At 42.8% G+C, this 27,927-nt stretch overlaps 1 protein-coding gene across 2 annotated transcripts in view; it reads right to left on the bottom strand.

Annotated features, from left to right (window-relative positions):
- ZNRF3 (zinc and ring finger 3) overlaps positions 3,542 to 27,927 on the bottom strand; it is a 79,210-nt gene continuing 54,824 nt past the window's right edge. For both annotated transcript variants that reach the window (XM_021413109.1, XM_021413110.1), the window contains exons 3-9: positions 15,052 to 15,126; positions 13,419 to 13,550; positions 12,378 to 12,488; positions 11,509 to 11,676; positions 9,636 to 9,738; positions 7,421 to 9,166; positions 3,542 to 6,392 (exon numbers count right to left, since the gene is read on the bottom strand). In XM_021413109.1, coding sequence (XP_021268784.1) covers positions 6,349 to 6,392; positions 7,421 to 9,166; positions 9,636 to 9,738; positions 11,509 to 11,676; positions 12,378 to 12,488; positions 13,419 to 13,550; positions 15,052 to 15,126 — 2,379 coding nt within the window. In that variant the 3' untranslated portion in view covers positions 3,542 to 6,348. The remainder of the gene's footprint in view (positions 6,393 to 7,420; positions 9,167 to 9,635; positions 9,739 to 11,508; positions 11,677 to 12,377; positions 12,489 to 13,418; positions 13,551 to 15,051; positions 15,127 to 27,927) is intronic.

Here is a 27,927-nt window from a genome sequence, read left to right as displayed (position 1 = left end):
GTGCCAGACCAGAATGTGGCTTGCCCTCTTGGCTGCTACCATGGCTTTGTAAAGAAGCCATAGGACAAAGGGTGCACCAGGAATGTGAGCTCTTTGCTGGTACCACCAGCATAGCATTTTGTGAAACTGTCTCCTAACTGCATGTGAGACGTTGTGGGTGCCCCATCCCTGGAGGAATGGTGGGATGGGGCCCTGGGCAGCCTGAAGTGGTGGGGGGCAACCAGCCCAGGGCCGGGGGTTGGAGCTTGATGATCTTTAAGGTCCCCTCCAACCTCAGCCATCCTATGATTCTGTGCAGCATGCTGGTTACGTTAGTCCACAGAATACATGGATGCCTGCTGGTGGCCAGAAGGAGAGGTGGCCTTTCCAATTCAAAATCTACTTTTAAAAACAGTTTGTTGACTAAATGATTTTGTATGTACTTTTGTCTTAATATTTTTTAAGCTGGAGAAAAAATAGAGACTATAATTTTAAAAAAATGTGTGATGTCATAGTAATATATTTATATATGTATAGGAAATGCATTATTTAATACAGGATATTATGCTTGTATCTTGCTGACATTTCAGAGGAAGATGTTAGTTCACACTGAGAAAAATAAATTTTCTATACATTGTAATCATGAGAAAAAAAATCAGAATTTATTGGTAATAGGATAGAAGAGCACTGAGAAGAGAGTAACTCAGACCCTCAGTTTGGTAGCAATGATGAAACAGTTGCTTCAGATGCTCTTTCTTCCTTTGAAACTTGTGTCTAGCTTGTAATTGTAGTTGGTTGTTCATCCAATCCTGCAAATTCATGTGCATATACTCCTGGGACCATCCTAACATCCAACATCTTCATCTGTTTTTTCATTCCAACATTAACAACATCATCTGACTTAGGGCTTTCTGTTGGCAGTACGGCATTGAGGGGCTTCATGATGCTGCTCATGCAGACAACACAACAGTACTGCAGAACTATGGTCTCTGTAGTCCAGGATCCCCTGGAGATAGTAGAGATGTGAGATTTTTACTGCAAAATGAAGCAGCATCCCGAATGACTCCAGGCCAACACACCAGCAGGCACTGGCTGTCACTGGGTGAGCATGACGAGCTGTTCCAGTTTCACCTTCTGCTCATTGAACCTTCTCAGCCATAGGAAGGGACTGCTCAAGATTTTCTAGTGCACCATTTTACCCAATGGAAGGGTCTACTGCAAAACCATAACTCTCAACAAATACCCAGTCCTACCAGTCCAACTAGTTCTTAATAGCTTGCAGAAATGAATTTCACAATCCTCTGATGAAATACACTTTAATGAGAGTTTCACCTGAATACTATCCTAGACATTTTTGAATAAACTTACCATTCTGCTAACTCGAGAGTGAAAAACAGAGCCCTTTTCCTACAACAGCACCCCCCAGTACATACATGTAATGCAGCTCTCAGCTTTACTGAGTGCTTGTGCTTTTTAGGATGAAATTTTGCGTTCCAGATTCCAATCTCAAGACAATTTACTGTAAATCCAGAGGATATCCCACGAACTAAATCAGACTGACAGGAAAAAAGAACCAATCCTGCTTGAAATGACTCACCGCTGAAATATGTGCTGTGTCTATATGTGGTCATCCCGCACTCGGCAAATGGCTGTAAGTAACAATTATAAAAAATTAAATACAGTAAATTGCTGCAGGAGGAGTTCAGCTCGTGTTGCTGAAGTGTAGAAAAGCATTGCGTAACAGAGGCAGAAGCTGAAGAAAACTCTCATTTTCTTTTAGAAACACCATTGTCACACAGGCATCGGTCTCCTCTTACACAGAGATTACTGTGCTCTCCTTTCTTGTCATCCAGGCTATGAGACTCCTTTTAAACTTGTTTATTCTGGGAACATTTGCCTTATTCTTGTTTTTCCTAAAATTCCCATGAGAGAAATGTATTCTTCGCTCTGAATGAGACCCTTTCATATTAAGTAAGCTGCAGAAGCGCAGAGCTTCCCTTTCCCATCCAAGATCTGGTTTCGTGTATATTGTATCCCAGACAAAGACCTGGGCAGGCTGGCTCCAGCTGCAAGAACACAGCCACCTTTAAAAGACAGTTATACTACACAAGGAATCTGTCAAGGCTGAGCACCACGTCGTGCACAAACAACTCTGCAGAACAGAAACAACCAACGCTATCTACCATCTGTCTTAGAATTCGGCAGACACTCCAAATTGCGACAGCCAAAATGAGACCGTGCTCCAGAAACACCAAGCATTACCATGGTGTACGAGCTCATTAAGAAGTAATGCTCTTCTCTTGGGTGAATTCTGAGGTGACTGAATTACAATGCACTTGAACAGGCTCAGATGAGAGGGGGAAGATCCCTAACCCTAATCCAAAGGATTGCCAGGTGGGAACCTTGGTGAGACGGAAGCAACCAAAGGAGATGGGAATGGAATTTTTTTGTGTCACTGCACAAAGAACACATAACATACAGAGGCAAACTGTTTCAACAATAGCATGTATACATGTATTACATATGTACGTACATGCACAGAGATCACTATCCACTAGCAATCACATACTTCCAGGCCACTTTCTTCTAATGTATTAATAAATGTCTTTGATCATATTATGCCCTCTGTCGACACGATGAGAGCAGCACAACGCTGATTTTTACTACAGTGGAACCAGTGATCTCATAATCCAGGGCATGGACTTGGGTCTAGCTTGCCTGTTCAACGCGACTCCTCCATTTGTTGCATCCATTTGCACCATGATGGCTCAGTCCTCGAAACAGCCTTAGTTCAGGACGATAAATTACTTTTAGCTGAAGTTAAACCACAAGTAAGTTCCCTTGCTACAGGGAGCATGCAGGTTCCAAACATAAATGAGGATGCCTTCCAGCAGGTGTGTGCCAGCTGCCACGTGATTTGAGGCTTCAGAGACTTGTGTGACCCCCTCACACCGCATCTGTTCTAAACAGAGGTCCAAGCTTCATTACTTCTCCTTCCCCATTTCCCACAGCAGAGCTCTTAACCCCATCTCTCCTACAGCATACTCTGCTGCATTAACATCCCAACCCTGCTCTTTTCCTTCTGTCTCTACTCCTTTGCCCTCCCTTCCTGTGTCACCTTTGTTTTAACCTTTAGCTTCCCCCTCCTCAACAGCAAGGTCTGCCAGCTGTGAGCAGGGACCCTGAACAACAGGCAGTAGACTGCTGGGGACACTGCTAGGAAGGAGCTAAAATCATTGAGTAGTGCCCAGTAAAATGCCCAGTAAAAAACTCATTTATTTCTCATACTCTAGTGTGGCACTTACCTGAAAGTTGAATGGTCCTGGGACAGGACACTATGGGTTCTCTCCAAGGAAAAAAAAAAAAAAAAAAACACAGAAGAAAACTTCTGCATTATTTAATCACAGACATTGCTGTTAGGATCTGTATGTGTGTGTATGCATATACATGTCTACCTGTTATTTAAATAATAAAAGTATGGCTGTTAAAAACAGTTCATGTAGGACTGTACTTGGAGGAGCTCAGCTGTGTCCCTTCCCTACAAATAAGGACGACTTCCACACATGTATGCAATAAAACTGTATTTTTGAGTGTTTTTGCCTTTTTTTTTAATACAGACATTTGTACACTTTCTTACAAAACTGCAGGTAACTACAACTTTTCTTAAATCATTTTTGGTCGGCAAGTACTGTAAAATCTTTGTGTGCAATTATCATGTATTTACAGGGCCTCGTGTTAGTGATTTTCAATGATTATTACAATAATGTCACACACTCTCAACATAAAACATGGCTTAAGATAAATATATTAGTAAATAAATATTCTGAGAACATATTTCCATAAATGAAATGTGCTGCTATACATATACAGAATATATACAAGATGCTTTCTAGCTTTTAAAACATTTTAAAAAATGGTAATGAAGGAGAAAGAGCCCTTTGACCATATTACAAATCTTTACAGCAAATTTTATACAAAACAATTTTAAGTGCTATAAGATAATTTTTTTAAAAAAAAAACATTTTTAAATAGTGCCTCATGAGCCAAACACAATGACAACTGTTCATGGAAGTAGTAGAAAGGTATTTTGTTATAAAAACCATCTATCACGGCAGCTGGCCTATAACTGTACAGAGATACCGAGGATGAACTACACGTTGACTATGAAGCCAAACGCAGAAACCAAGCACTGGGTATCTCTGTAAGGCCCGCAGAGACTGTGGTACTGGCAGAGATCCCCACAGCACATGAAGGAGACCATCCAGGAACACCATGAGCCTGAACATTCAAATACCTTTTTTAGAACCGTGTTTTACCCCAAGGCGCTGTGCAGTGACGGAGCACAGCGCATCTCAGGTGGCCTCAGACAGTGCCTCGTGAAACACCAAATGAGATAATCCAGGCAGTATGCCACCACGTGTACAATGCTTTGAGTGGAGGAAGGAGAAAGGTAAGACTTTTTAAAAAAAAGCCTCGTCGAGTTTCTTCTCCTAACACATACCACTTACTACAGTCATTCAGAGAATGAATAAGTTTTCAATAAACTTTATACACAGGAAATACGTTTACTGTAATTTTTGTTTCAGTTTTCTACCCAGATATTGGCTGGTATCAGTTCTCTGAACAGCTGGATTGGGGCGTTTGTTCATTTAGAGAGATCTAATGGGAACTTCTTTCAACAGAATTAGTTTTTCCTCATTTATCGAGTACAGAAAAGTGAACAAACCAACCTAATTTGTTGTTTCTTCATCGTTCGCATTTTATAGAGTATTTCCTTTGGGACTATACAGAAAAGAAGTTACCTTTTCTGGTACTCGCAATTAGCCCAGTGCTGTCAAGGACATCATGGTTGAAAACGTAACGTGAAGTGTACAACTTTTTCATGTCTTTTAAATACCTTCGAAGCGTTCTGAACTTCAGACCAATCTTTGCAGAAGGCTGCCAGTGCGGGCATTAACAAAGTAGTTTCCCTTTAGGAGAATTCCTGCTGTGAATACACCAGACAGGATGACACTGTGTCCTCAGGCACATGCAGCATGACAGGCAATTAAACCATGCTATGGTAGCCTCTTACTCAGAAGCCGCTGTTTCCACAGGAAACAATTGCTATCAGAAGTGACGACATACGTTATCCCATGATAACACATGTCCCCACTAGTACAAGAACAAGAACAAAAGTATGTGCCCAGGCTAATGGAGTACAGAGAACTCTCTGTACACAAGACGAAAATGAAGCACAACTGGCTGGGCCCAAGAAACCTTTAAAACAGAGCAATCTATGGAAGCTTACACGAACCACTGCAAAGAGGGAAACAATGACTGAACCATGTCCCCATTTTCCCGCACGCGCAATGGGTGACAAGCACTGCTTCCCTTAGGCATGCTTGCAGGCTACGAGGGAACAAGACAGATTCTGACCTATTTCCAACATGAGCCAGGCAAGCAACAAGCCCCCTGCAAACTCTATTGTCCTGCGTATGCCAGCACTTCCCACATCTATGAGGGGGGGCTACAAGTGCCTGTAAAACTTCCTATGGAAGGCAAGATTCACTATCTATAAAGGTTTCACCCTTTCTAAACACTTTCTTCTACCACCTGTCCGAGGGAAGAGTCCCCCCTCAACATTCTTCACCAGTCAGAAGATACAATGAGGTCCATGTTCTAGCAGGAAGTGGGAATATGAACAACCCGAGCTAACAGTATCCCTACCCCCAATCTGTTAAAACTAATCATGATGGCTGGAGACTCTTCCTAGCCAAATCATCAGAGCAGCATAAAAGGCGGGGAGGGGAGAGGAAGAAGGAGACAGACGAATCCTTCACCTCTCTCAAAATCACGCATATAACTTGCTGGCTACTAGGATTTGCTACTAGGATTAATTGACATCTGAACATCCATTCAGCAGCTGTATCCCTCTGGACTACTTTATTTCAAGGTGCTATCTGGTTTCTAAGGCAGGTGTAGCCCTGAGCTTATCAAAGGCTGGACTCCTTCAAGTAGGAGGTAACAGCGTCTACACATAGCCTGGCTTATTTAACACACCGTGTTACCTCTCAGCAAGAGCTGACACGGTCACTTCTAAAAAGAAAATATAAATAACATTTTGTTATTAATATAGAAACGGCAGTAGAGCTCAGAATGCTCCACACCATGTCCCACATGGGCTTTGCACACCAATGGAGGCCTGAAGGCTTCAGGCAAAAGGGAGAAAGAGGATCATTGAGCTGATGTGGACATAGAGGAAGTGGGGGAGGGACTTCTCCACATTACCACTTTTGTGTGTTTGTCAAAGCTTAACAAATTGAAGTCCGTGTGAATTTGGAGTCTGTGATAAGCTCCACTTCTCCACCTGGTGTCATCTGGACAAGTCTAGTCACCAGTGTGGCTTCTCTCCAAGGGATGAGATCCAGCACCTGAACGATAAAGAGAAGGTTTCTGGTTAAAACTAAAGAACACTACACCTAGACTACCGTGTCCAGTTTGGGGCCCACCAGTGCAAGAAACACTGTGGTTCACTGGAGCAAATTCAACACAGAGCCAAGGTGCTCTGAGGGCTAGAACACGTCCTGTGTGACAAGAGGGTGAGGAAGCAGGGCTTTTTTGCAATTCCTACACTACAACTGTCATGGAGATAGAACTGGGGTCTTCACAGTGATGCATGGGGAACAAGAGGTAACAGGCTTTCATCGAGACATGTAATGTTCAGACTGGATACAAAAAGAAACTTTATGAGAACAGTCAGCCACTGGAAAAGGGGACAGAGAGGCTGTCGAGGAGACTGTCAAGATCTGACTGGATAAACTGAGTCTAGTCTGAGCAACTGAACAACATGGTGTCATCTCAGAGTTGACTCTGCTTTGAGCAGGGGTTGGACTAGATAACATCTCAAGGACCCTTCCAACCTAGGATATCCTACATTTCTATTAACTCATTTTAAAAAGGCAGGTAAGGAAGGACCCCCTTCGTTCCACAAGTGGTTCTTTTTTCCCCTCGTGCAAGTCAATGGCAGAGATTTTCTCACGTGTTCTCCTACAGCAATTCCAAATTTTCCACTCTCACTTTTCAGCTCCATCTTGTCAGTCCCCTCCTGGCACTCTGGCCTTGCCTACTTGGGCACTTTCCATTCAAACTGTCAAAGCTCCCAAGACCGGTACAGTGTCCCTGGTACTAGCAGTCACTTTTTGCCATCTCCCAGCTTCCCCACAAAGTATGAGAATGAAAGCTCTTAACTATCATCTTCAATCCTTCTAGCTAAGGCCAAATGTGCATCGTTAACAAGAGAATAACACTGCTGGGGGAAGGATTAATTGATTACCTGCTCTTATGCAAAAGATGGCAGTAACCATTAAGGCTGCACATACCTGGGAAACCGGCAGGGATCTCGCATTTCATATGCTACGACTAAAAGGTAATAAGTAACCAGAAAAAGCAAACAGATTACCTGTGACTTGCGTGGTCGCTGTCAGCTTCTGGGAGTTTGGAGTGGAACTAGGAAAGAGCATTCTGGTTTCCTCTTCCTGAGAGCAGTTCTGACGTAGGAAAGATGTTGCCTCATAGCACACCTCCCTCTCGTCCTGTACCTCTCCTATACCTTGGCAGTGCAGGTAAGCATCTAGCTCAGATGTTCCATCCCAGGAACTACAGCCACCTGTGTGGGTCCCTTGGCACTCTGTAGGTAGAATTAGCTCACAGTCTCTGTCTTCAGGAATGATGGGAATGCGTTGACCCAGATCATGTACACCCTTATAACAGCTTGGCAAGGTGTCATCGGGAAGCGTGTACTGCACATTCACTGCATAGTCTTCTGTATAGCAGCCACCACCTCCACTGCCGCTGTTGCTACTACAGGCTACCTGCTTCTCTTCATAGAAGCAGCATGGCAACCCTTCGTATTTAACCCTATCTGTCCTATGCAAGTGGTCTGATTTAATACTGTACAAACCCTGGGTGCTCCCTGACTGTGGTTCAATCCCTGGGCCACATGCCCCCCACAGCGGAGAGCTGAGGAAGAGTGCACTGCAGTCAGCTGTCCCATTTCTAGGCTCCAGGGTAGAGTGCTGGAGTTCAAAGCAGCACGCGCATGCTTGCTCCATAAGCGGCCCTGTTATCTCTGGATTCTTCCAGTTCATTTTAACATCCAAGGCAGCACCAGGAGTGGCCTCAGGTCCTCCCTCTGAGGTAGTGCCATTTGGATCCCTGTGCTCTAGTGAGGAATTACTGCTATAGTTCATATCCATGCTGCAATTAGACAGTTGGTCCCCTGAGGAAGAAGCTGGCACAGGCCGGCAGTCAGCACTCACCAGACTGTGACCGTGAGCTGGAAGCTCATCCTGATGGGGGTCCTCCAAGAGAACAATTGCACCCTTGTTTGTACCACCAGCCTCACCCGCTCGGCAAGGGCTTTTACTGCGGTAGATGTATGGGTCATAGTCACTGCTCAAAGAGCTGCGGAAGGTGGAGCAACTCCCATAAACACCTTGGTTGCTGACCTCAGTGCAGTCAACCATGGAATCGCTAGAGGAGCAGTGGCACTGACCAGAACTGCTGCTGCTGCTGTCACTCCCAGGGCAGTCAGCTAAATATCCACTGCACACTGAACGATGACCGTGATAGCAGCTAAAGCTGGAGGTACTGCCACTCTCCAAGCGAGACGAGGGCACTACGTGTACCACAGGAGGGAAAAGCACACTGCTACCAGGCTGAAAGGCACGGGAAGGACCCTTTGAGGAAATGCCAGTTGAAGGCTGTCCATCTTGCTCAGGGTAACTAAGGCCTTGGAAGTAGTAGTGCTGATACATGGTCTCATATTGGGAAAAGCACGCTGCTTTAGAAAAGTTTCGTCCTCCAAACTTGGGTCGTCGGAAGTTGTGAGCTGGAGAATAAGCCCTATGCTCCAGGCTACAGTGGTGTGTGTTTAAAGCATGGTCTAAATGAATAGGCTGATAACTTCGGATATAGGCTGCAGACTGGGCTTGGTAGAGGCTCTGTTCACCATGTCGCTCAACTGTAAGTACTGTGATAGGATTTCCATGAGGGTCCATGCTTGTCCGTGTAGGATAGGCTGTTATCTGGTTTGCTCTGTGCACTCGGCCTGGGTAATGGACAGGCAGAATCACCCTCTGCTGCCGGCTGCGTGCTGAGTTGATGGATTCCAGGCAGACTGCACCTGTGCTTCCCTTCTTCTGTTCTGAAGGAGAGAAATAAGAGTGGAGAAGTAGGAGTATGGTCTTGCAGGTTAAGAGCAAAGCTGGCAGTCACTGCTGTTGTTTTTGCTGTACACCTTACTTCACATAGACCAGTATTAATGGAATACTTTTTCAAACTTACAAAAAAAAAATTAAATAATTCTATTACATTTATTAATACATTTATATATTATATAATACATATACATTGTCCGCATGGTGTTCAGCTGCTCTCTGCTGAGTACGCTGCCCAGAACAAGGGAAAAACAGAAATGTGGCTTGTTTAAAGAATGACTGCATACCCTGGAATAACAACTTAGCCCTAACTGCATTTCTAGGGTTGCGTGTCAATAAAAACTATGGGCTTTGTGGAGATTTATACACAGGCATAATTTCTGTTTCACATTGTGAGCCCTGAAGTCCAAAATACACAATACAGCTGAGTATCCCCATCTCATCTGCAGCGCTTACCAATGATGTTATGGCGGCAGTGAGGGCAGGTGTGATGCTGCAGTAACCAAGGATCCACGCATTTCTTGTGAAATCGGTGGGTGCAGGGAATGACACGCAGCTCCTAAAGGAACACATGAAGGGACACAGAAAGTACTGATGCCTAATGAGTACATCCTCACAGCTTAATCCTAGGTTTTTTTTCCAACATAGCTCAATTCCTGCTCTAGAAACAGTAAGGAAAAAAAAACCACATTCGCCCAAAAGCACAGTGGTTAGTGATAAATTGTCTCTGAAGAAGTGGTCGACAGTCACGTTAGAACTTCACTGCAAGTAGCCAACATTTTTAAGGGCGCTTTTTACTGCGTGTCCTATGCCTTAACACCTTGGGGGAACCCACTGTTGAAGTATTTAAGACGACTCTAACAAATGAAATGTACTTAAATAAAAATCAATGGAGTGCATTTAAAGACATGTCTTGCCTACAACAATTGGCAATTTAAAATGCCCAGGGTAAAGCAAGAATGGGAAAGCACACATGATACTTTTTCCCTTGCCCAATGCTCTCATCCTTCATCTGTTCACAGAGTTTCCTGAGCCAGCTGGATATCTGTTAGCTCAGAAAACCTCAGAACAGCTTTCTTCCAAGCACTATTCAAGTCCTCCATTGAGCTCAGGTTTTGAACTGGTGACACGCTTTGGCAAGGAAGTTCCAGAGGGCTACTACCTGGAAGTGCAGAAATACAATATTTTGATTCTGACTAGGTGCAATTAAATGAAACTGCCAGGATCAATCTTGTATAGAAAAAACAATCAACCAACCTAACAAGCAAAAAAAAACCCACCTGATTCCTGTTCATGCTCTCCATACATGATTTTGTAATCCCTCTTCCCCCAGCTAATCATTTTTCTAGGTCAGGACTAAACAGACCTAGCCTGTTTGGTCATTCTTCATATAGAAAACATAACACATCTTTGATCCCTTTTCTGAAACATCTTCATTTTCAACACGTGACCACGTCTGAACTTACACGGTGGTATAAGTTTGTGTTCTGTTCAGTTCTCTACACTTCCACTTCTCATTTCTGCTATCTGAGTTGTCTGATTTGCAAAGTACCGAGCTGCTGTCACAAAGCTAACTAAAATATTTCCAAGTGCTCCAGAACAATAATGCTTACCTCCCGATCCACCACTTTATATATGTGAAGATACCATTTGTTCTCTTCCCTATGTTAGTAAATTCATGCACAGCCCAGTCAGTTTTGTACTGTCTTTCTGAAGTGCACATCTGCCCTCATCTTTGTTGTTTTGAATATTTTCCCATAATTTTGAATAACTTCATTAGATTTCTGCTTGTAGCACTCAGATACCACACCTTTAAAGAGAACGGATCATTCTGGAACCATTTCAGACTAAAACGTCCCCAGCTCATTTTTTAATATGGAAGTTTAAAGCTATGATTATTGATTGCCTCTATCTTAAGGGGCCTGTTTTCTACTTCCTTCTTTCATTGCTTCCTCTGAGTAGAACTACGTCAGAGAAGGCAAGCACTGACATCAATACAGAGATGGCAACCAGGAGGCCAAAACTGGTTCCTGAACCTTCTGGAGCTCCCTCCCTTTCTCTGGTTTCCCATCAGTGCAGCCTTAGGGAGGTATCAACCTGCAAAATGAGACCCCCTCACCTCTCACTTTGCAGTATGGTGGAAAGCTCTTGAGATTTACGCTGGTAACTGCAGAATGCAGTTGAGGCTGAGCTGGCTGCCCAATGCAATCTGTCCGGCAAGTGGCACAACCTCAGTACACGATGCGTCCAACAGCTAGTTGTATATCACAGGGCTACAATGAATCAGCTATATTCTCAGTCTACGTTGAAAAAACTTTCTATCCTTTACCTCCCCGTCAATGTACTTCTCCAAGCAGATGGCACAGTCAGAGGTAGAGCTGCTACTGAGTGTATCCAGTGCACCGCAGCTACCTTCCCGGTGTCCCTTGCTCTTGGACTTAAACTTCCTGGTCTCCATTTTTTCCAGTGCTTGCACTGCAAGCCTGTTCATGGAATTCTAGAACATAAGAAGAAAGAAAGGGGAACACTGCTGCGTAAGGGACTGTAGTGCGGTAGCAGAGAGAAAACACCACTGTATCAAATAAATGTACTTTACCAAATCACAGCAGGCTCAAACTAATGCACAATGCTTTGCATCCCTTATACTTGTATACCCACGTAGTGAGCAGTTTACAAATACAAACTGCAGGGTCCATTAGCTTCTATTTGCTTCCTCTTTCATGCCTGATAGGAAAAAATACCTGATCTAGAATTACTCCATATCAATATTTCCTACCTTGCAACCTTCTCCAATTAAGAATTAAAGGATATCACTCTACTGAAAAAGAGTTGTGATTTCTTCTAAATCATTTTAATCTCTCCACAACATATCAACAAAAGTTTGGACTTCTTGTGGGGCACATCAGTACTACTGATATTCAACCTCTGAACAAACAAATACCCTTCCTTCCCAAAGGCTAAATGGTTCATTCCATACTCAATGTCTGAATTTAACTGAAGGGACATCAAAGGTCATTGCAGATCTCCTTTAAAGACATCGTCACATCTTTTCAAAGGTCTACACCCATGGATAAAAACCTTTACACAAAGATGGCTATTCTAAGTCAGCGTAGTGTACTTCTAAAGGCTGCAAGTTCTAGGACAAAGTAAAAGAAACTAACTTTCAGCATTCAGTAAATGTACCATTACTGCTCTTACCTGACTACGTCGTTGTTTCAGTTTGATCTTGACAAGAAGAATGAGGCAAACAAGAGACACAACCACAAAGAAGGCCAGGAAAATTCCCATATCAAAGTACTCGGTGGGTTGCTTAAAAATTAGAACAACATTATTATTTTTCCTATCTTTATATCAGAGTCAAATCTGTTGTTCCTTTCTCTTTTCTACTTTCTCAGTGGTTGTTATCACATGTACACATAGAAAATGTTAAGTCAATGTACTCTGTCCATTAACGAGGATTCTATGGGACAAACCTGAGGTACGTATGTTAACTCAAGGGAATGAAATACACAGAATCCCAATCATGAAATGTCAGACTCACGACAGCTCTGGACTAATTCCACACAAAAACAGATTTTTTTTTTAATTGAGTCATACTAGTACAAATTTTCATGGGTTACTGGTTTTCTTGTCTATCTAAGCAAACAAAAAATGAGTATTTACGTCTTCAGCAAATGGTGCACTTCTCACATTTCTTATCAGAAGTATTCCTTAAAAATACAACAAAAACAAAGTGGTAACTGGGTCACTGCTGACCTCTAGCTTTGTTCTTCTTACGTAAGCTACATGCAGTGAGTGCTAAAAAAATCCCTAGAGTAACATTTTATATTAAAATTACAATTATCAGATATAAAATAAATCACTCACGTTTAAAATACCACTCAAGGAATACTAACGATCACAGGGCAGGCTATCTTACACATCTGAAGTGCTAGATGCGTGCAGTAACATAGTTATATAACTAAGAAAAAGGAAAGCCTCTATTATGTAAAACTGTTAGCCATTTATAAATTTTAAAGAATGTACATGGAAGACATCGGGTCCCACATTGTGGATTCTACACTTACAACAAACATAGCTACTTGTCCACAGTAAATTTCCTCAGTTTATTTAGGTCAACAGAATTTCTCATCTATGAATTCTTATGGGGAGCATCAAAACATCTTCACACTGTAGTTAGCAAGCACTGCACGAAGTAAATGCAGGGCAATGTCTAGATAAAGTTTCTTAAAGTCTCACCCGTGGGGGGCGATGCTGAATCCTTGCTCGTGCCACTTTCTGCTTGTTAACTATGTTCATTAGCTTGACAGCATCAGCACCCTTCACATACACCACTGGTCTCTTCAGAGGGTCTTCCAAGCCCTGGTTCAGCTAGAACAATAACAACAGATCTACTCAGAAGGCACATTTCAGGACAAGTACTTCTCTTCTGGAGAATGGAAAGAAGAGTAAATGAACATGAAAGCGGAACTGATTCAAGCACCAATTGTTCTTCTCTACTACAGACTTAAGTGTTCACTTAGGTCCTTTGGCTGAGAATCAAAAAGCATGAAACACAAATGTCCAGAACTGCACGAGAAGGCAGTCAATCAAGTACCTCTTATGGTTTGTGTATGAAACTAGGTCTTGTCATTCATCTTCTGGTTGTGAGTATTTGCATAAGCTGCTGCTCTGGCCTGTAATAGAGCCTACACTGACAGCTGCTGCACTAACCTCTTTCCATTTTATTTGTGCATGCAAATACCCAATAATCAACTAATTTTCCAATTACTGTGGCTAGCTGCACTCAGTTAATTAGTAACAGTCAAGGAGAGAGGCAGCAACTCAGCTTCGCAAGATTAGAGATGGATGGACAGCTGAAAGTAACTGGAAGTTGTAATACAGAGAAAAGACTGGAAACAAGATAGATAACATCCTTGTGCAGATAATCTGTGTTTAAAATGGAAAAAATCCTATCTGAGAATGTTTGCAAAATCAAGTCTGTAGCCTTGATGCACACACAGACCACAGCTCCCAAAGCACCTACTCTAGAGTCCACATTCCTTTGTCCAACAGATGCTCATTTCATAATTAAAGCCAGCTTTTTAAATGTAAACACAGATAGTCTCCCCAGGAAATTCAGGCTGCACTTGAAAATATTCCGCTTCACTTGTTTCTGCTGTAGCTCTCTTAAGACAAAAGAGAACTAAACCAAATGCAGACTATTTTCATGCTTGTTAAGTTTATTTTCTCTGCTCAGTTAACTCAGAATTGGCTGGTAGGATCTTGCCAAAGCTTCTCACAGAAATATTCCCTCACCCATCTAAAATGAGAAGATGGAACTTACACAGTGACCCCCCGGAAAAAAAAAAAAGAAAAATTCTGCTTGTCCATTTAATACTTAGGCCAGAATTCAACAGCTGTGAATAAGAAAAAAAGGTTATACTTTTTTTGGTAGGAATTTGTTTGAACAAAGTTTGAAAGCCATTTTGCAGTCTCAGAAAGAACAGCTGCTCAACAATACTGTTGATCACAAGCTGGGTAAGGCCAAACACCCCTAACGTAGAGCTGGGCAAAGAAACCTCATTGCCTAGAGGCCACAAACATTTGCCTCTACCCTTTCTCAAAAATGCAGTACCAGTATTGGATTCTGGATTCTAGCAAAGGCTAGAAGAAAAATCTAACTCCCCACACTCTTCTCCTTCTATCATTCTCAGCATCACCATTGCTTCTTGCCTGCCAGAAGGTAAGTAGGAAAACCACAGCACCACATTAGTCAGAATCTGCATGTCTTCAGGCAGCTGTGCTCAGAGCCCTGCCCTGCGCTCCTGCCTCCGCAGCTCTAAAGGAGTCCAGCAGAGGGTATAATAAAACTAAGCTCCCTCCTTCATACCTGATCAATGGCATCTGGGTTTTCAGAAACATCAAAGATGACCGCTGTGGCTCCTCGCTGCACTGCTCTTTTTGCCTGCAATAAGAAAGACAGCATCCTCAGACTTATCCCAAAAGACCACAGTTACCTCCGAAATTACCCCCTCTCTTCATTTCAAGACAGCAAACTTAACATTGTTAGATTCTGTGTAGTTAAAATAAGTGACAGAATCATCACAAACACAAGAGTTACTGAACCAACCTGGAACGCAGCTAAACTTCACTATAGCTTCTGCGATCTCTGCCTTTTCCCACTGAAGCTCCTTCTTCAACAAGCTTTAAGATGAATTCAGATGTGATTTAGACCCTCTAAAGACTTTAAATACAATACATATATATATTTTTCCCCTCCATATTACTTGGAAGCACTAACAAAAACAGCCTACCCTGTGATTTGGGGTGCAGATGCAAATTCACTAGAGTAGAAGATAAAAGCAGACCAGGTTCTTTATGATCTGTAAGCGTCCTAGGCCATGACAAGCTCTTGGTATCAGTCTGTGCGCAAAGTGCCTGATTTTTTTGGTTCTCATCAGAGAACACTGCTCTTTCTGGCCACTGGAGGTCAGAACTGTTGCACGTAACATTTCAGCAATCAGAGCTGTTTAAATGGGAAGCTTTCAATCTAACACAGTCCAAAGCTGAAGTTACCAACAGCACAAAAGAAAGACATTAGAACATACTAAAATTGTCTGGGATAGATAGTGAGTTTGAACGTCTTCAGGTAATTTTCTTTCTTCTATTCTTCTATTTTATTTTTATTTTAAAACTAACAAAGCCCATCAGACAGCACGAGGGAAACCAACACCCAGACGGAGTCTCTTTCTCAGAGCAGCAGGTATTTGTCCTCTTTGAAGTCAGCACACCTGGCTAATCACTAGTAGCTGTTGGGGAGGAAAAGTTAAAAGGAATTTAGTACATGTTCTTCATTGAAGAGATGTGGCCCTGAGGTGAAAACTCACTCCTGTTTCCCTAGGAGGCATCTTTTACAAACATGCAGCGTATGTAGAACTGTTCAGGGTATTTAGGGTGTTCTTTCAGAATGGTCAGCCAACAAGCAAGGCACTTTGATCTCTGAAAATTTTCTTGAAAAGGATTTGGAGATCATTTCAGAAAAATCCTTCATTTGCAAACACACCAAATGAGCAGTTTACAGCACAGCAGTTCGTTAAGTTCCCATTAACATGATACAACCCGTATTTTTTTTTTTACTTTACATTGCAAAATCAGATGTGATAGGACAAGGGGGAATAGCTTTAAACTAAAAGAGGGGAGATTGAGGTTATAGATGCTAGGAAGAAGTTTTTTACTCAGTGTGGTGAGGTGCTGGAACAGGCTGCCCAACGAAGTTGTGGGTGCCCCATCACTGGAGGTGGCCAAGGCCATGGATGGGCCCTGGGCAGCCTGAGCTGGTGGTGGGCACTCACCTCCAGGCGGTTGGTGCTGGGTCATCTTTAAGGTCCCCTCCAACCTGAGGCATTCTACGTTAGAAATTAAAAGTACCAACTGAGTTCAAAAATTGTGCTGGAGATGATAACATTCTGTCCCCTGTCTCAGTATTAAGCAGTACAAGACAACTGGAAAGAATCCCAAGTAATACAGCTTGAAACATTCCCTGTAAGGCTGTTCAACAATAGCATTGTACCTATCAGGAGGGTTTCCCTTATCATTCTGCCTGAGTTTTTGTCCCTCCCAACGCTTATTCATAGAAAGTTTTGTTTAATTCCACTAACAATTGAGCGTCAAGCTAATACACTGAAAATTAATAACAACATGTCACTGGAATATTTTGATTTTTTGGTACCATGGAAGATTGAAATCATATAATTGAGTTGGAAGGGACCCTCTAAGGCCCTCTGGTCCCTATCTCCTGCAATGAAGAGTGACACCCACAGCTCCATCAGGTGCTCAGAGCCCCATCCCCTGACCTTGGGTGTCTCCCAGATGGATGAGTAATGAGGCATCCATCACCTCTCTGAACAACCTGGGCCAGACAGTTCAGAAGGTGGGAAACTGGGGAGCAATGACACTCCCACTGTAAGTGAAGATCAGGTTCACAACCACCTGAGGAAACTGAATGTCCATAAGTCTATGGGTCCCAAAGAGATGCATCCCAGAATACTAAGGGAATTGGCTGACATAGGCACCAAGCCACAATCCCAATGATATTCGAGAAGTCATGGTGGTCAGGTGAAGTGCCAGGTGACTGGGGAAAAGACCACATCGCACCCATTTCTAAGAAGAGTAGAAAGGACGACCCAGGGAACTACCAACCCGTCAGCCTCACCTCTGTGCCAGGAAAGATCATGGGACAGATCTTCCTGGAAGCTACACTAAGGCACACGGAGAAGAGGAAGGTGAAAGGGGACAAGCAGCACAGCTTCACCGAGGCAGGTCTCTGGAACGAGACCAGTGCCACAGTGCACAGATTTAAGGGGCCTCTCACCCCTCTCATGGGCCCGTTTGGCCCGGTCCCAGGAAGGAGCAGATGGGCCCACTTGGGACGCACGCAGCGGGTGCCCGCTCCAGCGCTCCGCGGCTCCAGCTCCGCCGCTTGGCGGCAGCCCGGCCTGACCTTCCAGGTTTCGCTGGCAAGAGATCAGAGAGCAGCCACAAACACACCACACAGCCTGCCGCTCCTCGCCGCTCCCCCTTCCTCCTCCTCCTCTCCTAAAACTCGTTTTTAAAACCACAGCGCTCTGTTGAGAAGAAAACGAGTGCGAGCAGGCTGGGGCCTGAGCGCAGCCCGCTTCTCTCAGCTGCTGTTCTCCTTCCCCTCGGTTGGAGGGGGCAAACTGGAGGCCCATAGCACAACCGCAGCCCCAGAAAACTCGGGGCCAGGCTGCAGGGACAGCCCCCTTCCTCTGTCCCCAAACCCGTGGAGTAATTAAAGCTGAAACGCCTCTGAAAATACCCTATCCACTTCCCAACAATCAGCACAGCTCAAAATAATGCAGCCGATACAAGTCCCAATTAAAATGATCCCGGTCTATAATAGGCACGTGACTTTTTCATATTAGGCTACTCAACACGTTAAAGACTGCTCCCTAAATGCATTTTTTTCTAAGCAAAGCATCCAAAACCTAGATCAAAAAGACACACACCAGTTGGGAGGGGGAGAGAAACAGAAGTTGTGTTGCTATCTGCTTTACCTTCACAACACCAAGGTCAAACAGATATTCCCTTAATTCAATTTCCATGCAATTAGCAGAAAGCATTAAAGACGCCAGGCATAGAACTTTCTGAGATTATTTCTCTTCAATGGTTTAAAATAAGTTAGATGTTACTGCATCACAGTATTCTTCCTCTTTTGCAAGGAGCAATGCAAAAAAACATCAACAAGATAACAGCATTTCCAGTAATTCAAATAGCTACTCTTTGTTCGTAATGACAGTCACCTTCCAGTCCTCTACATTCAGAGTTTAAAAGCCTACACTGTAGCACAGTGGACTCTGATCTGTTTGCTTAACAAGGCCACCGCATAGAAGCATCACCATCTTAACTTTCACTCTTTCTGAAGAGTGCTCCCATGTCCTTTTGGTGAAGCACTGGCACAGGGTGCCCAGAGAGGTGGTGGTGCCCCATCCCTGCAGACACCCAAGGTCAGGGCATGGGGCTGTGAGCACTGATGGAGCTGTGGGTGTCCCTGTACGCTGCAGGCAGTGGGACCTGGTGGCCTTTGGGGGTCCCTTCCCACTCAAGCCATTATATGATCCTGACTGATGCTGCAGGGAAGTTTTTGTATCTTCTGTGCACAATGGCAGCTAACTGTCTGGCAGGGAGAAACATACGGTTCAACTGTGCAAAACCCACTCCATTTAGAGGATACTATACACACTTTTTTCCTAAAAGCAGAACTGGAGATGAAAACAGTTTTCAGGAAGCCCTCTACTGGCAATTCCAAAATTATTTTGTCCTTAAGTACAAAGAATAATGAAACACTAAATCTAGGCTAGCTGTAACAATAGGAAGATGATTCCACTCTGGAAGTAGAAATCAGGGCGTGGAGCTGAATCTGTTCTCTGGGTAAGGCACTCAGCCCTTCATTTCCTTTCTCTATTTTTTGGTATAGAAGTGCATGCTTGTGCAGCTGATAGGTGCAGGATCATACGTGGGCAGCATTAGCTAACTTTCCTTTCCTGTAACAAACTTATGCTTCTATTCCATCTGGACCTCAGGAAACACTTTTTCACTGCAGAGTTGACAGAGGTTGCCTGGAGAGGTTAATTGCAGAGTCACCATCCTTGGAGAAAAGTTGCCTGGACACAGTCCTGGGCAGCTGGGTGTCCTTGGTCAAGCAGAAGTTGGACCAGATGGCTTCCAGGGGTCCCTCCAACCCCAGCCATTCTGTAAGTAGCTCTCTGCACAACAGAGACAAGTTATTCAGTGTCGTATTTGACAAGCACAACCTTACTGTCTGAAATCCATGGGAATGAAGCAGGTTCTTGCAGTGCCGCTCAAAGAGTGGCTCTCGTCCAACATATGAGCCTTAACCCACCCCCAGCTTTGTGCAAGTGAGCCAAAGAGAAGACAGAGCCACAGCCAGCGTTTTCAGTGGATGCAGATAGCAGACTGGTCATGCAGAAGCACAATCAGAGGGGAGGAACAAATGTTTAAAGTTGCGTGAAAGGCAGAAGAACAGGAAGAGGTCCATGCACAGCACAATAACATTGTGGTTATACAGGTGAAGGAAAACACCTGATGAGGTATGATATGTCTATTTAAAGTTTATCCAAGCAACCCGGTGAACAAAGGTAGCAAAGGACGTGAATAGAATTTCAGTCCATAACTGCTCTGAAAACTTTGCAGTAATGTATTGTGATGATCACATCAGCAAATACTGTGAGCTGTACTCCAACACAGAATCACTGATCAGTTTGGGTTGGAAAGGACCTCAAAGACCACCCAGTTCCAACCCACTGCCATGGGCAGACACCTCCTACCAGACCAGGTTGTCCAAAGCCCCATCCAGCCTGGCCTTGGACGAGACACCCACAGCTCTTCTGGACAGCCCTGTTCCAGAGTGTCATCTTTATTACAAGAATATCATCCTAAAATCTAATTTAAATCTACTCTTTTAGTTTCAAGCTGTTATTTCTTGTCCTGTCACTACATTCCCTCATAAAGAGTCTCTCTCTAGATTTATTACAGCCCCCTCTCCTCCCTCTTTAGGTACTTGAAGGCCACAGTGAGGTCTCTCCAGAGCCTTCTCTTCTCCGGGCTGAACCCCAGCTCCCTCAGCCTTTTTTCACAGGAGAGATACTGCAGCCCTCTGATCCATTCTAACTTTGTCTCCATATACTGATTTTACCTTTATACAGATACAGAATCCATTTCAACTAGTATTTTCCATATTGGTTTCAAGTGCTGTGACCTTTTCCCCCCACCTTGAAAACACATGCAAAAAATCACCTTAGCTCACAACTGCACAAATATCGCTCATCTTGATTAAAGAATTAAAGTAACTAATAGAATTTTATGAGCATTAATCCCATTTAAAATACGTATTTTCCAATCTTCACAGCAGTTTCTACTGGATTATTTTGCTTTGTGTGTGTGACACAGTACACAACAGGTTAAAAGTGCTTTAAGTATATTTCAGTTAATCATAAACCAGGCATAGAACAATCAAGCAAGTTAGTTGAGTTTTCCCCTCAGAAAGACAAAAAAGAAAACAAGCTGTTAAAACCTACTGTGTTTTGTGCAAATCTAATTACAATGCTTAGGTAACGTGAATAGGCTGAAAATAAAGTCCAACAAGGAAGACAAAGATCTAGGGGTTCAATTAAAAAAGAGGTCCGTTCTGCATTAGAATTTATTCAAACATAAGGCAGACTTTTTTTTCCATAATTCATAATTGAAAGCTGGATGCAGGCGCTTCTAGAGCAAATAAAACCAGAGCTACAATACCACCTTTGAATTTGTCTTTCCTCAATCCCTTAAACATCACCAGCCTCTCACTTTATCAGAGTTCCTCTGCTGAAAGACATATGGAAACAGAAGGATGCAGTGTTTATTATACATTTTAAAGGCTTTTTTTTTTTTTACTGCAAACACATCATATAGGATTCATCCGTGTTTCTGCAGTGTTTTAATTTGCATGGAGATCTACCAACAAAAATACTTTTTTTTTTTTTACGTTAACTTCCTAGATAAAACTGGCAAACTGATGGAAGGAAAGGATGCTTCAGAAGTATCTGCTGCCTGTATAAAGCCACACACATAACTTGCTGTTAGTACTTTGGCCTCACAAATACATTAAGGACTATGTATCTGTCCTCCTGGATGAGCCTCTAGAGATCATCCATCCAACTGCAGGAATTTGCTTCCTAAAACTCCGAGCACTTTAAGTACAAACTATTAGTTACATCTACAGCACGTGGTACGGGATGGAGTTGGTTTATTCTCTTGGTGCAAAAAATTGTTGAAGATGGGGAAAAAAGGATTAAGCAAAGGTTTAGGTGGTAACTACAGTACGAATGCCAGTAAACTGCTTTTGCAAACTACCTAAGTATTCCATCAGGTGCCCAGTATGCACTATTAGCTGGGCCTTATTGCACAGCGGAACTAAGTATAACTGGCGCTTTTTTGTTTTCTTTCTTGTTTTAAAAATATTTTTTTTTGGGGGGGAGCACAAAATATGATAATACGCTTGCTCTAAGTGAATAGAGTTGTCAAGAGAATTGGTTTACACATCCTTATTTAGTTGATAACTGAGCAAGCCTAACCAAACCTGCACTTCTTCTGTCAGCTTCTGAGGTTTTCCACTCTCGGTTTCTCTGTGAACTAAGATTTATTGAACTTGAGGCATATCTTCTGTTTAACCCAGCCCATCAGACCCAAAATCCCATGTCAGAACTCTCCACATTGTGGACTCAGTGGTCATTAATGTGCCAAAAAAGTGGGATTACGCAAGCTGCATGAGGTCGAATCCTTTTGTAGATGATTCTATCATCAGTTGTCTTTGGTCCTCTGAAGAAGTGAGCCAGCCTCTCACACAGTGTATTGGTAACATGTAATCAACACTCAGAAGCAATCCGTTTGCCTGTGCTATGACTCCAAGGAACATGATTTTTGATGAAAAGGTCCAGTGTCTTGATTTATTCCTCTGGAGTGGTCAAGGATTTCAGCAATATTGACCACAAGGAAATACAACTGAATGGATACAGTTTTCATCTAGCAGCTTAAAGCACTCTATTATAAACTGAGCAGGAGGCATGAACTGCATGCCCCATCATACAGATAGCAGCTATAAGCATGCTGAAAAAGCGGAGATGCAAAAACTTAGACATAACATTAGATTTTCAATGATAGGAATGGCATCACTTGAAAAACTAGGTAATAAAACCCATTTTGCTTGAGAAGCATGGAACATCAGCCACAGGCAAAGAAATATTCTGCTGTAACAGACTGCTGTGCTCTGCTTATCACTGCCAATCTTGCACAAACCCCAGAGCATTACATCAAATAGACCTTGTAACTACGAAGTCCCAAACCTTTTTATCCCTCTTAGAGCTACAGAGAATGTAGACTAGTAACATATATATAACCAATAACAATACAGGTCACTCCTTGTAGCCCTCCTACGCTGCTATTAGGCTCAGACATTCACCAAAAGTACCTTGCCCCCGAGCCACAGCTGCAGTTAGAAAGCCAGGCTATGGGAAGGAGAAAAAGAGGAAAAGTTACAAATTAACCAACTGATGCCTCAGCCCTGTTAATGTACAATTCCCCAGGAATCCCAGAAACACTGAGTTAAGCAAAGCACAAGCAGGATGCCATTTCAAACCTTGTTTCGAGATAAAGAAAAAGGAACTGTCAGATTTCTGTATCGAAACAAAAGCAGAGAGTAAAGCCCCAAAGCATCACACTAACAAAACTTCTTCCCGATAGGGATAGGTTATATATGTGTCCTATAGATACTGCATTATATGGCATTATGACAATTGCTTTATTAAAGAAGCAGCATAGAGAGTGCAAATCTATGTTTCTATATTTAAAAATACTATCATCGTTAAAAAACCTGATGTACTTTAGGTCTGAAAAGACGACCACATACTCATATACTGCATGATCATATCTGGCACAGGGTGCCCAGAGAGGTGGTGGTGCCCCATCCCTGCAGACACCTGAGGTCAGGGCACGGGGCTGTGAGCACTGATGGAGCTGTGGGTGTCCCTGTGCACTGCAGGCAGTGGGACCTGGTGGCCTTTGGGGGTCCCTTCAATTCCAACCATCCTATCATTCTATGATTCCAGTGTGATCTATATCACTCAGTGCTGAGTAGCTCTCAGTTAAAACCAAGAATTAAAAAAAAAAAAAAAACAACACCACAAGAGCCTCTCCTGTCTGGGGTTAGGAAGAAACACTAACATTAGCTCATAGTCTAAACAAAGTAAAAAGAACCTGAGCAAGACAATCCTTTAATCCTGAATACAGCCAAGCCTACCAGTTGCAAATCTTTCATGATGCATTTCATTTAAGGGACTCAATTCCCCAAAACCTGCCTTCTGCTACCATAGCCCAAGTGTAGGCCAAGTCTCCTTGCTACGAGAGGTCACAGTCACAGAGAGAAGGGTTAGCACAGGAGGAGTGGAAGGTCTTAAACTACGTAACACAGGAGCTCAGCAAGAAGCATTCATGACAACTAACCATCTAATGAATTGATTCAGAAATCTTGTTACATTTTATAACCCTTCAGGGCATGAGAATTCCCACAGACAAGCAACTTACAAAATATAATAGTCACAAGATGTGTTCATTTTTGAAACTGTGTAGTAATATAAAATACTACCTAGATAATTCTTCACTTTATCTCTGCATTGTAGATAACTAGAAAGAGCAAACTAAAATAATTCAGTAAAGCATGGAATCATAGAACCATATGATTATTCTAGTTGGAAGGGACCCCTAAAGGCCACCAGGTCCCACTGCCTGCAGTGCACAGGGACACCCACAGCTTCATCAGTGCTCACAGCCCCATGCCCTGACCTTGGGTGTCTGCTGGGATGGGGCACCAACACCTCTCTGGGCACCCTGTGCCAGTGCCATACCACTCTCATTGTAAACAACTTCTTTCTTATACCCAACCTAAAGCTCCCCCCTTTTAGTTTGAAACCATTTCTCCTTGTCCTATCACAACAGACTCTGCTAAAGAGTCTGTCCATTCTTTCCTACAGCCCCTTTAGATACTAAATGAAACCTGTGGTAGAGCTGAGAGAGAGTATGGGAAGGTGCTGAAGAAATTGTGAAATTAAGGCAATTGTTAGCCTAGATGATTACAAGTAGTCATCCCTATAGCACAGCTGCCCCACAATGGGTAGCAGAGGGGCAGGCACTTATCTGTCTGGTGACAGTGATAGAACCCAAGGGAATAGCATGGATCTGCAACTTATTCATTCAGTGTTCTGGAGACATTTGATCTTCGATGTTGAGTTGGAGTTTCTAATACAGCCATTACTATAAGGACTTCACTTCTTAGAAAGTAAGTTTTTTTGTATGCCAGGTTATACCACTACCTAATAATCCAAACTTATCAAGACAGAGTCATGTAAATTTTGAAGACTATTAGGCAAATGTTTGTACAATCATCTCAGCTTTCTGTTTCCCAAACCTGCCTTCATATGCCCAGCATCTGCACAGATTTCTGACTCACTTAAAACTAACATTCTGGGGATCGAGTTACGGTTCTTCAAAAACAGGGCACGGAACACAAGACCAGAGTACTTGCCTAACTACTGTCATTTGGATATAAGCTGTCAGAACTCAGTGCAACTCCCAGTCAAGTCACATCCAAGTGACCTGAATGTCACTTGAACACAAGAAGGTCACAGACACAAAATGATAAAAGTGAATGACTTTTATTCTATTAACTCCTGTCTGGGAACCAAGACATTCCTTTATCTCATTCACCTTTACAGCTTCTAGACTACTTTCCTCTATTGTATTTATTACCTTAACTGTCTACCTATTTTGTTTATTCTCTTCCTATCCACAGAGACATGCTCTAATAGAATACCAACTTAAAATTAGAAATCAGAATGTATATACAACAAAAGGAAAAACTGACAGCTATCTTGAATTCAGAAGTGCTGTTTCCTTTCGTTGCAAAGTTTTCAAAATTCTTAAGTCCTGCAGGAATTCCATCCAATCTCAGCCAATTCAGTAAGGAAGTTCAACCTTCCCAAGAAGAAAGATTTACCTTATTGTGGAAAGTTCTTCCCAACATAACGATTTGGAGTCATGGTTCCCAACCCACAGCTTTAGGTAAAATATTTAAGTATTTTAGGAAAGAGGTGAAACTTCAAACAGGTTGAGCTCATGTGAAATTATGTCAAGAGTATAAAACAGGCCTGAGGCATTTGCAGTAGTCTATCAAAGGTATGCCGACACATCCACAGCAACCAAAAATTACTTGAAAGGTTGAAGAGCTTTGTGTCCATTAGTATCATATTACTATCCTCTAACTGGAAGGCAAGACAAGAGAGAATATGACAGTAGCTCAGCAGAAGTGCTGTAAAGATATAAAAGCAAGCACAAGTGTGAAAAACTATGAGCGATTAAGGTCAATTTGGGTTATGTATCCATCTTCAAAAGTAAGAACATGATAGTGCCTTCTGCTTAATGTCATCTGTCTTGTTTGGCCTCATCCTCAAGTAGCTGGCCTTTGTCCATAGGCTGAGCTCTACCATAAACAAGATATTTCAGAGATAACACAATCATCACGTGAGGTGATGAAACAGTAGATCCAAGTCTCAGCAGAGACAGAAGAAGCAGTGCTCTTTGTGTTACTACGTAGCTGCACGTAGTCTGTACAAGTACGTTCAGACAGGTCTCATACAAGCCACGTGAGTTGTCAAGCAGCAGAAGTATTTTCACTTCTACATGTATTAGAATCAAAATGCTGCCGCACATTCCCTTGGAGCTTCTGTAATCTCCGTCAGGGAAGAGAACCTGTATCCACCAATACAGAATAAGCATGCAACTCCCAGTACGGGTCTTCAGTCTCTGGAAGAACAAAGGCTTGTAAAACTCCCTTGGCGTCCAGTAGAATACTGCTAGTGATTCAGTGATATCTTCAAACTTAGGCCTTCTTCCCCAGAAAGGATCAGCCTGGGTAATAAGCTCAGTAGTAGAAGGATGAATGGCCCACCCCCGTACTCCAGTTTATGTAGCAACTTCTCATGGGTTGGCTAATAAAAGATGACATGGACAGTCTTTCAGATAGCGGTTCCTGGTTTAGGATTAGATTAGTTTCAAGGTCCCAAACTGTGGTGGGCCCTTGTTGTTAGTTTGTTACTTCTTTCAAAAAAAAAAAAAGGAATAAAAAAGGTAGAGGATTCTTATTACAAAGGGAAACTGGAAATTTCTCTCCACACAAGCAGCGACATGGCTGTATTGCTGAGGCCTCAGGGTAAGGATTAAAGAAAAACAAAATAGAAACCCTTCCATCTCTAATTAGGGTCTTCATTTGCCAAAGAGCCATTCCACAGCGGGAGGAATTACATTCAGGCCGTTGCTTGGATAACGTCTCCCAGCAGGTTGGCTCCTCAGAGCAGCCTACTCCGAGCCAACAATTTCTGGTTACTTGGAGGCAAGCAGCCTGCATATTGTTTTAACTGGCCTGGCTTTTGCAGCCAGTTTTGCTGAAAAACAATCTTCTATTCAGAATGCAGAGATAAAAGCTTCACTCGGTTTGAATTTGTCCCCAGTTTCTTTCTCCCTTTCTTTTTTTAAACATGGGAATTATAGGTTCTGGAGTTTGCATTATTTCTCTTGTAGACATCAGTGTTTTTCTCCCTTTGGCCACTTGATTCCTTGCCAGTGAAGGCTGCTGTCTGGAGTCCAGCCATTCATCAGCCCCTACCTCATCATTAACACTGTGGTGCTGGCGGTCACAGCCCATTGCTGGCGACAGGAAATCCTAACTTGCAAGAGGTTAACCACAGCCCATAAACAGCCAGGCTGGCTCATTAGTCCCTTACAGTCAGCTGAAGGGTCCAGACCCTCTGGGAGCTTTGACACTGTTCATGGACTCAAGAGTCTATGCATTCTGTGCCCGTAGCAAAACAGCTCGACTTCCTCCTCCCTTAAAACGTTTGCTACTTGGATCCTCTGGGCTAAGGTCTTTTTTTTTTTTTTCCTATCCAAAGCCGACCAAGTCATTTGAGTACTTTGAAAAACTGAATGGCTGTGATGCACTGTCTGGGCTTACCAATTAAACAAAACACTGATAGGCCACAACTGAGACAAAAATGCAGTAGAATGTATACAAGCTTTTGATGTTTTTAATGGATTTAGTAAGTTTCATACGCACTGTGAGCACATCTAAGGCAATAGCTACGCAAAAGTTGATAATATGTATCTAACCCATCTAAAAATTCTTTTCACAAATATGCCTAGTTCTAATCCCCAAGAAACAACCCACCAGAATTGCAGATGGCTTCATCAGTGCTCCCTGCCTTGACCAAAAAGCCCCTTTCATACTTAAAATTCTTTGAGTGTGCAGTACAAACTGATAGTTGACCTGTATGAGTTGATTCCTTGAACTTGATATAAACCTCAAATTGTCAAGTCAAACAGCCACCTCTATATGATATCCACCTGGCAATCAGGAGACATGTTTAGAGCAGAGAAACAGTTTCTGGAAAGTAATCTCAGAGGAACAGGGTGTGAAACACATTTTGTTCTATCAGCCTTTTCTCTTTCCTCCCTTTCAATCTTGTGAGAACCTCTGCAAAACATTCCCACTTTATATATGCAGTATCTACCACTGCTGATTACATCTGCCCATCTTTTACTCCGAATATCAGAGTCCCTCTGATGCAGCTCCAGTTACATT

Source organism: Numida meleagris, chromosome 14 (genome assembly GCF_002078875.1).
Source record: "Numida meleagris isolate 19003 breed g44 Domestic line chromosome 14, NumMel1.0, whole genome shotgun sequence".
In the NCBI taxonomy this organism is placed as follows: Eukaryota; Metazoa; Chordata; class Aves; order Galliformes; family Numididae; genus Numida; species Numida meleagris.
The sequence above is the reverse complement of the archived record's forward strand: the minus strand, read 5'-3'. Positions and strand labels throughout refer to the sequence as shown.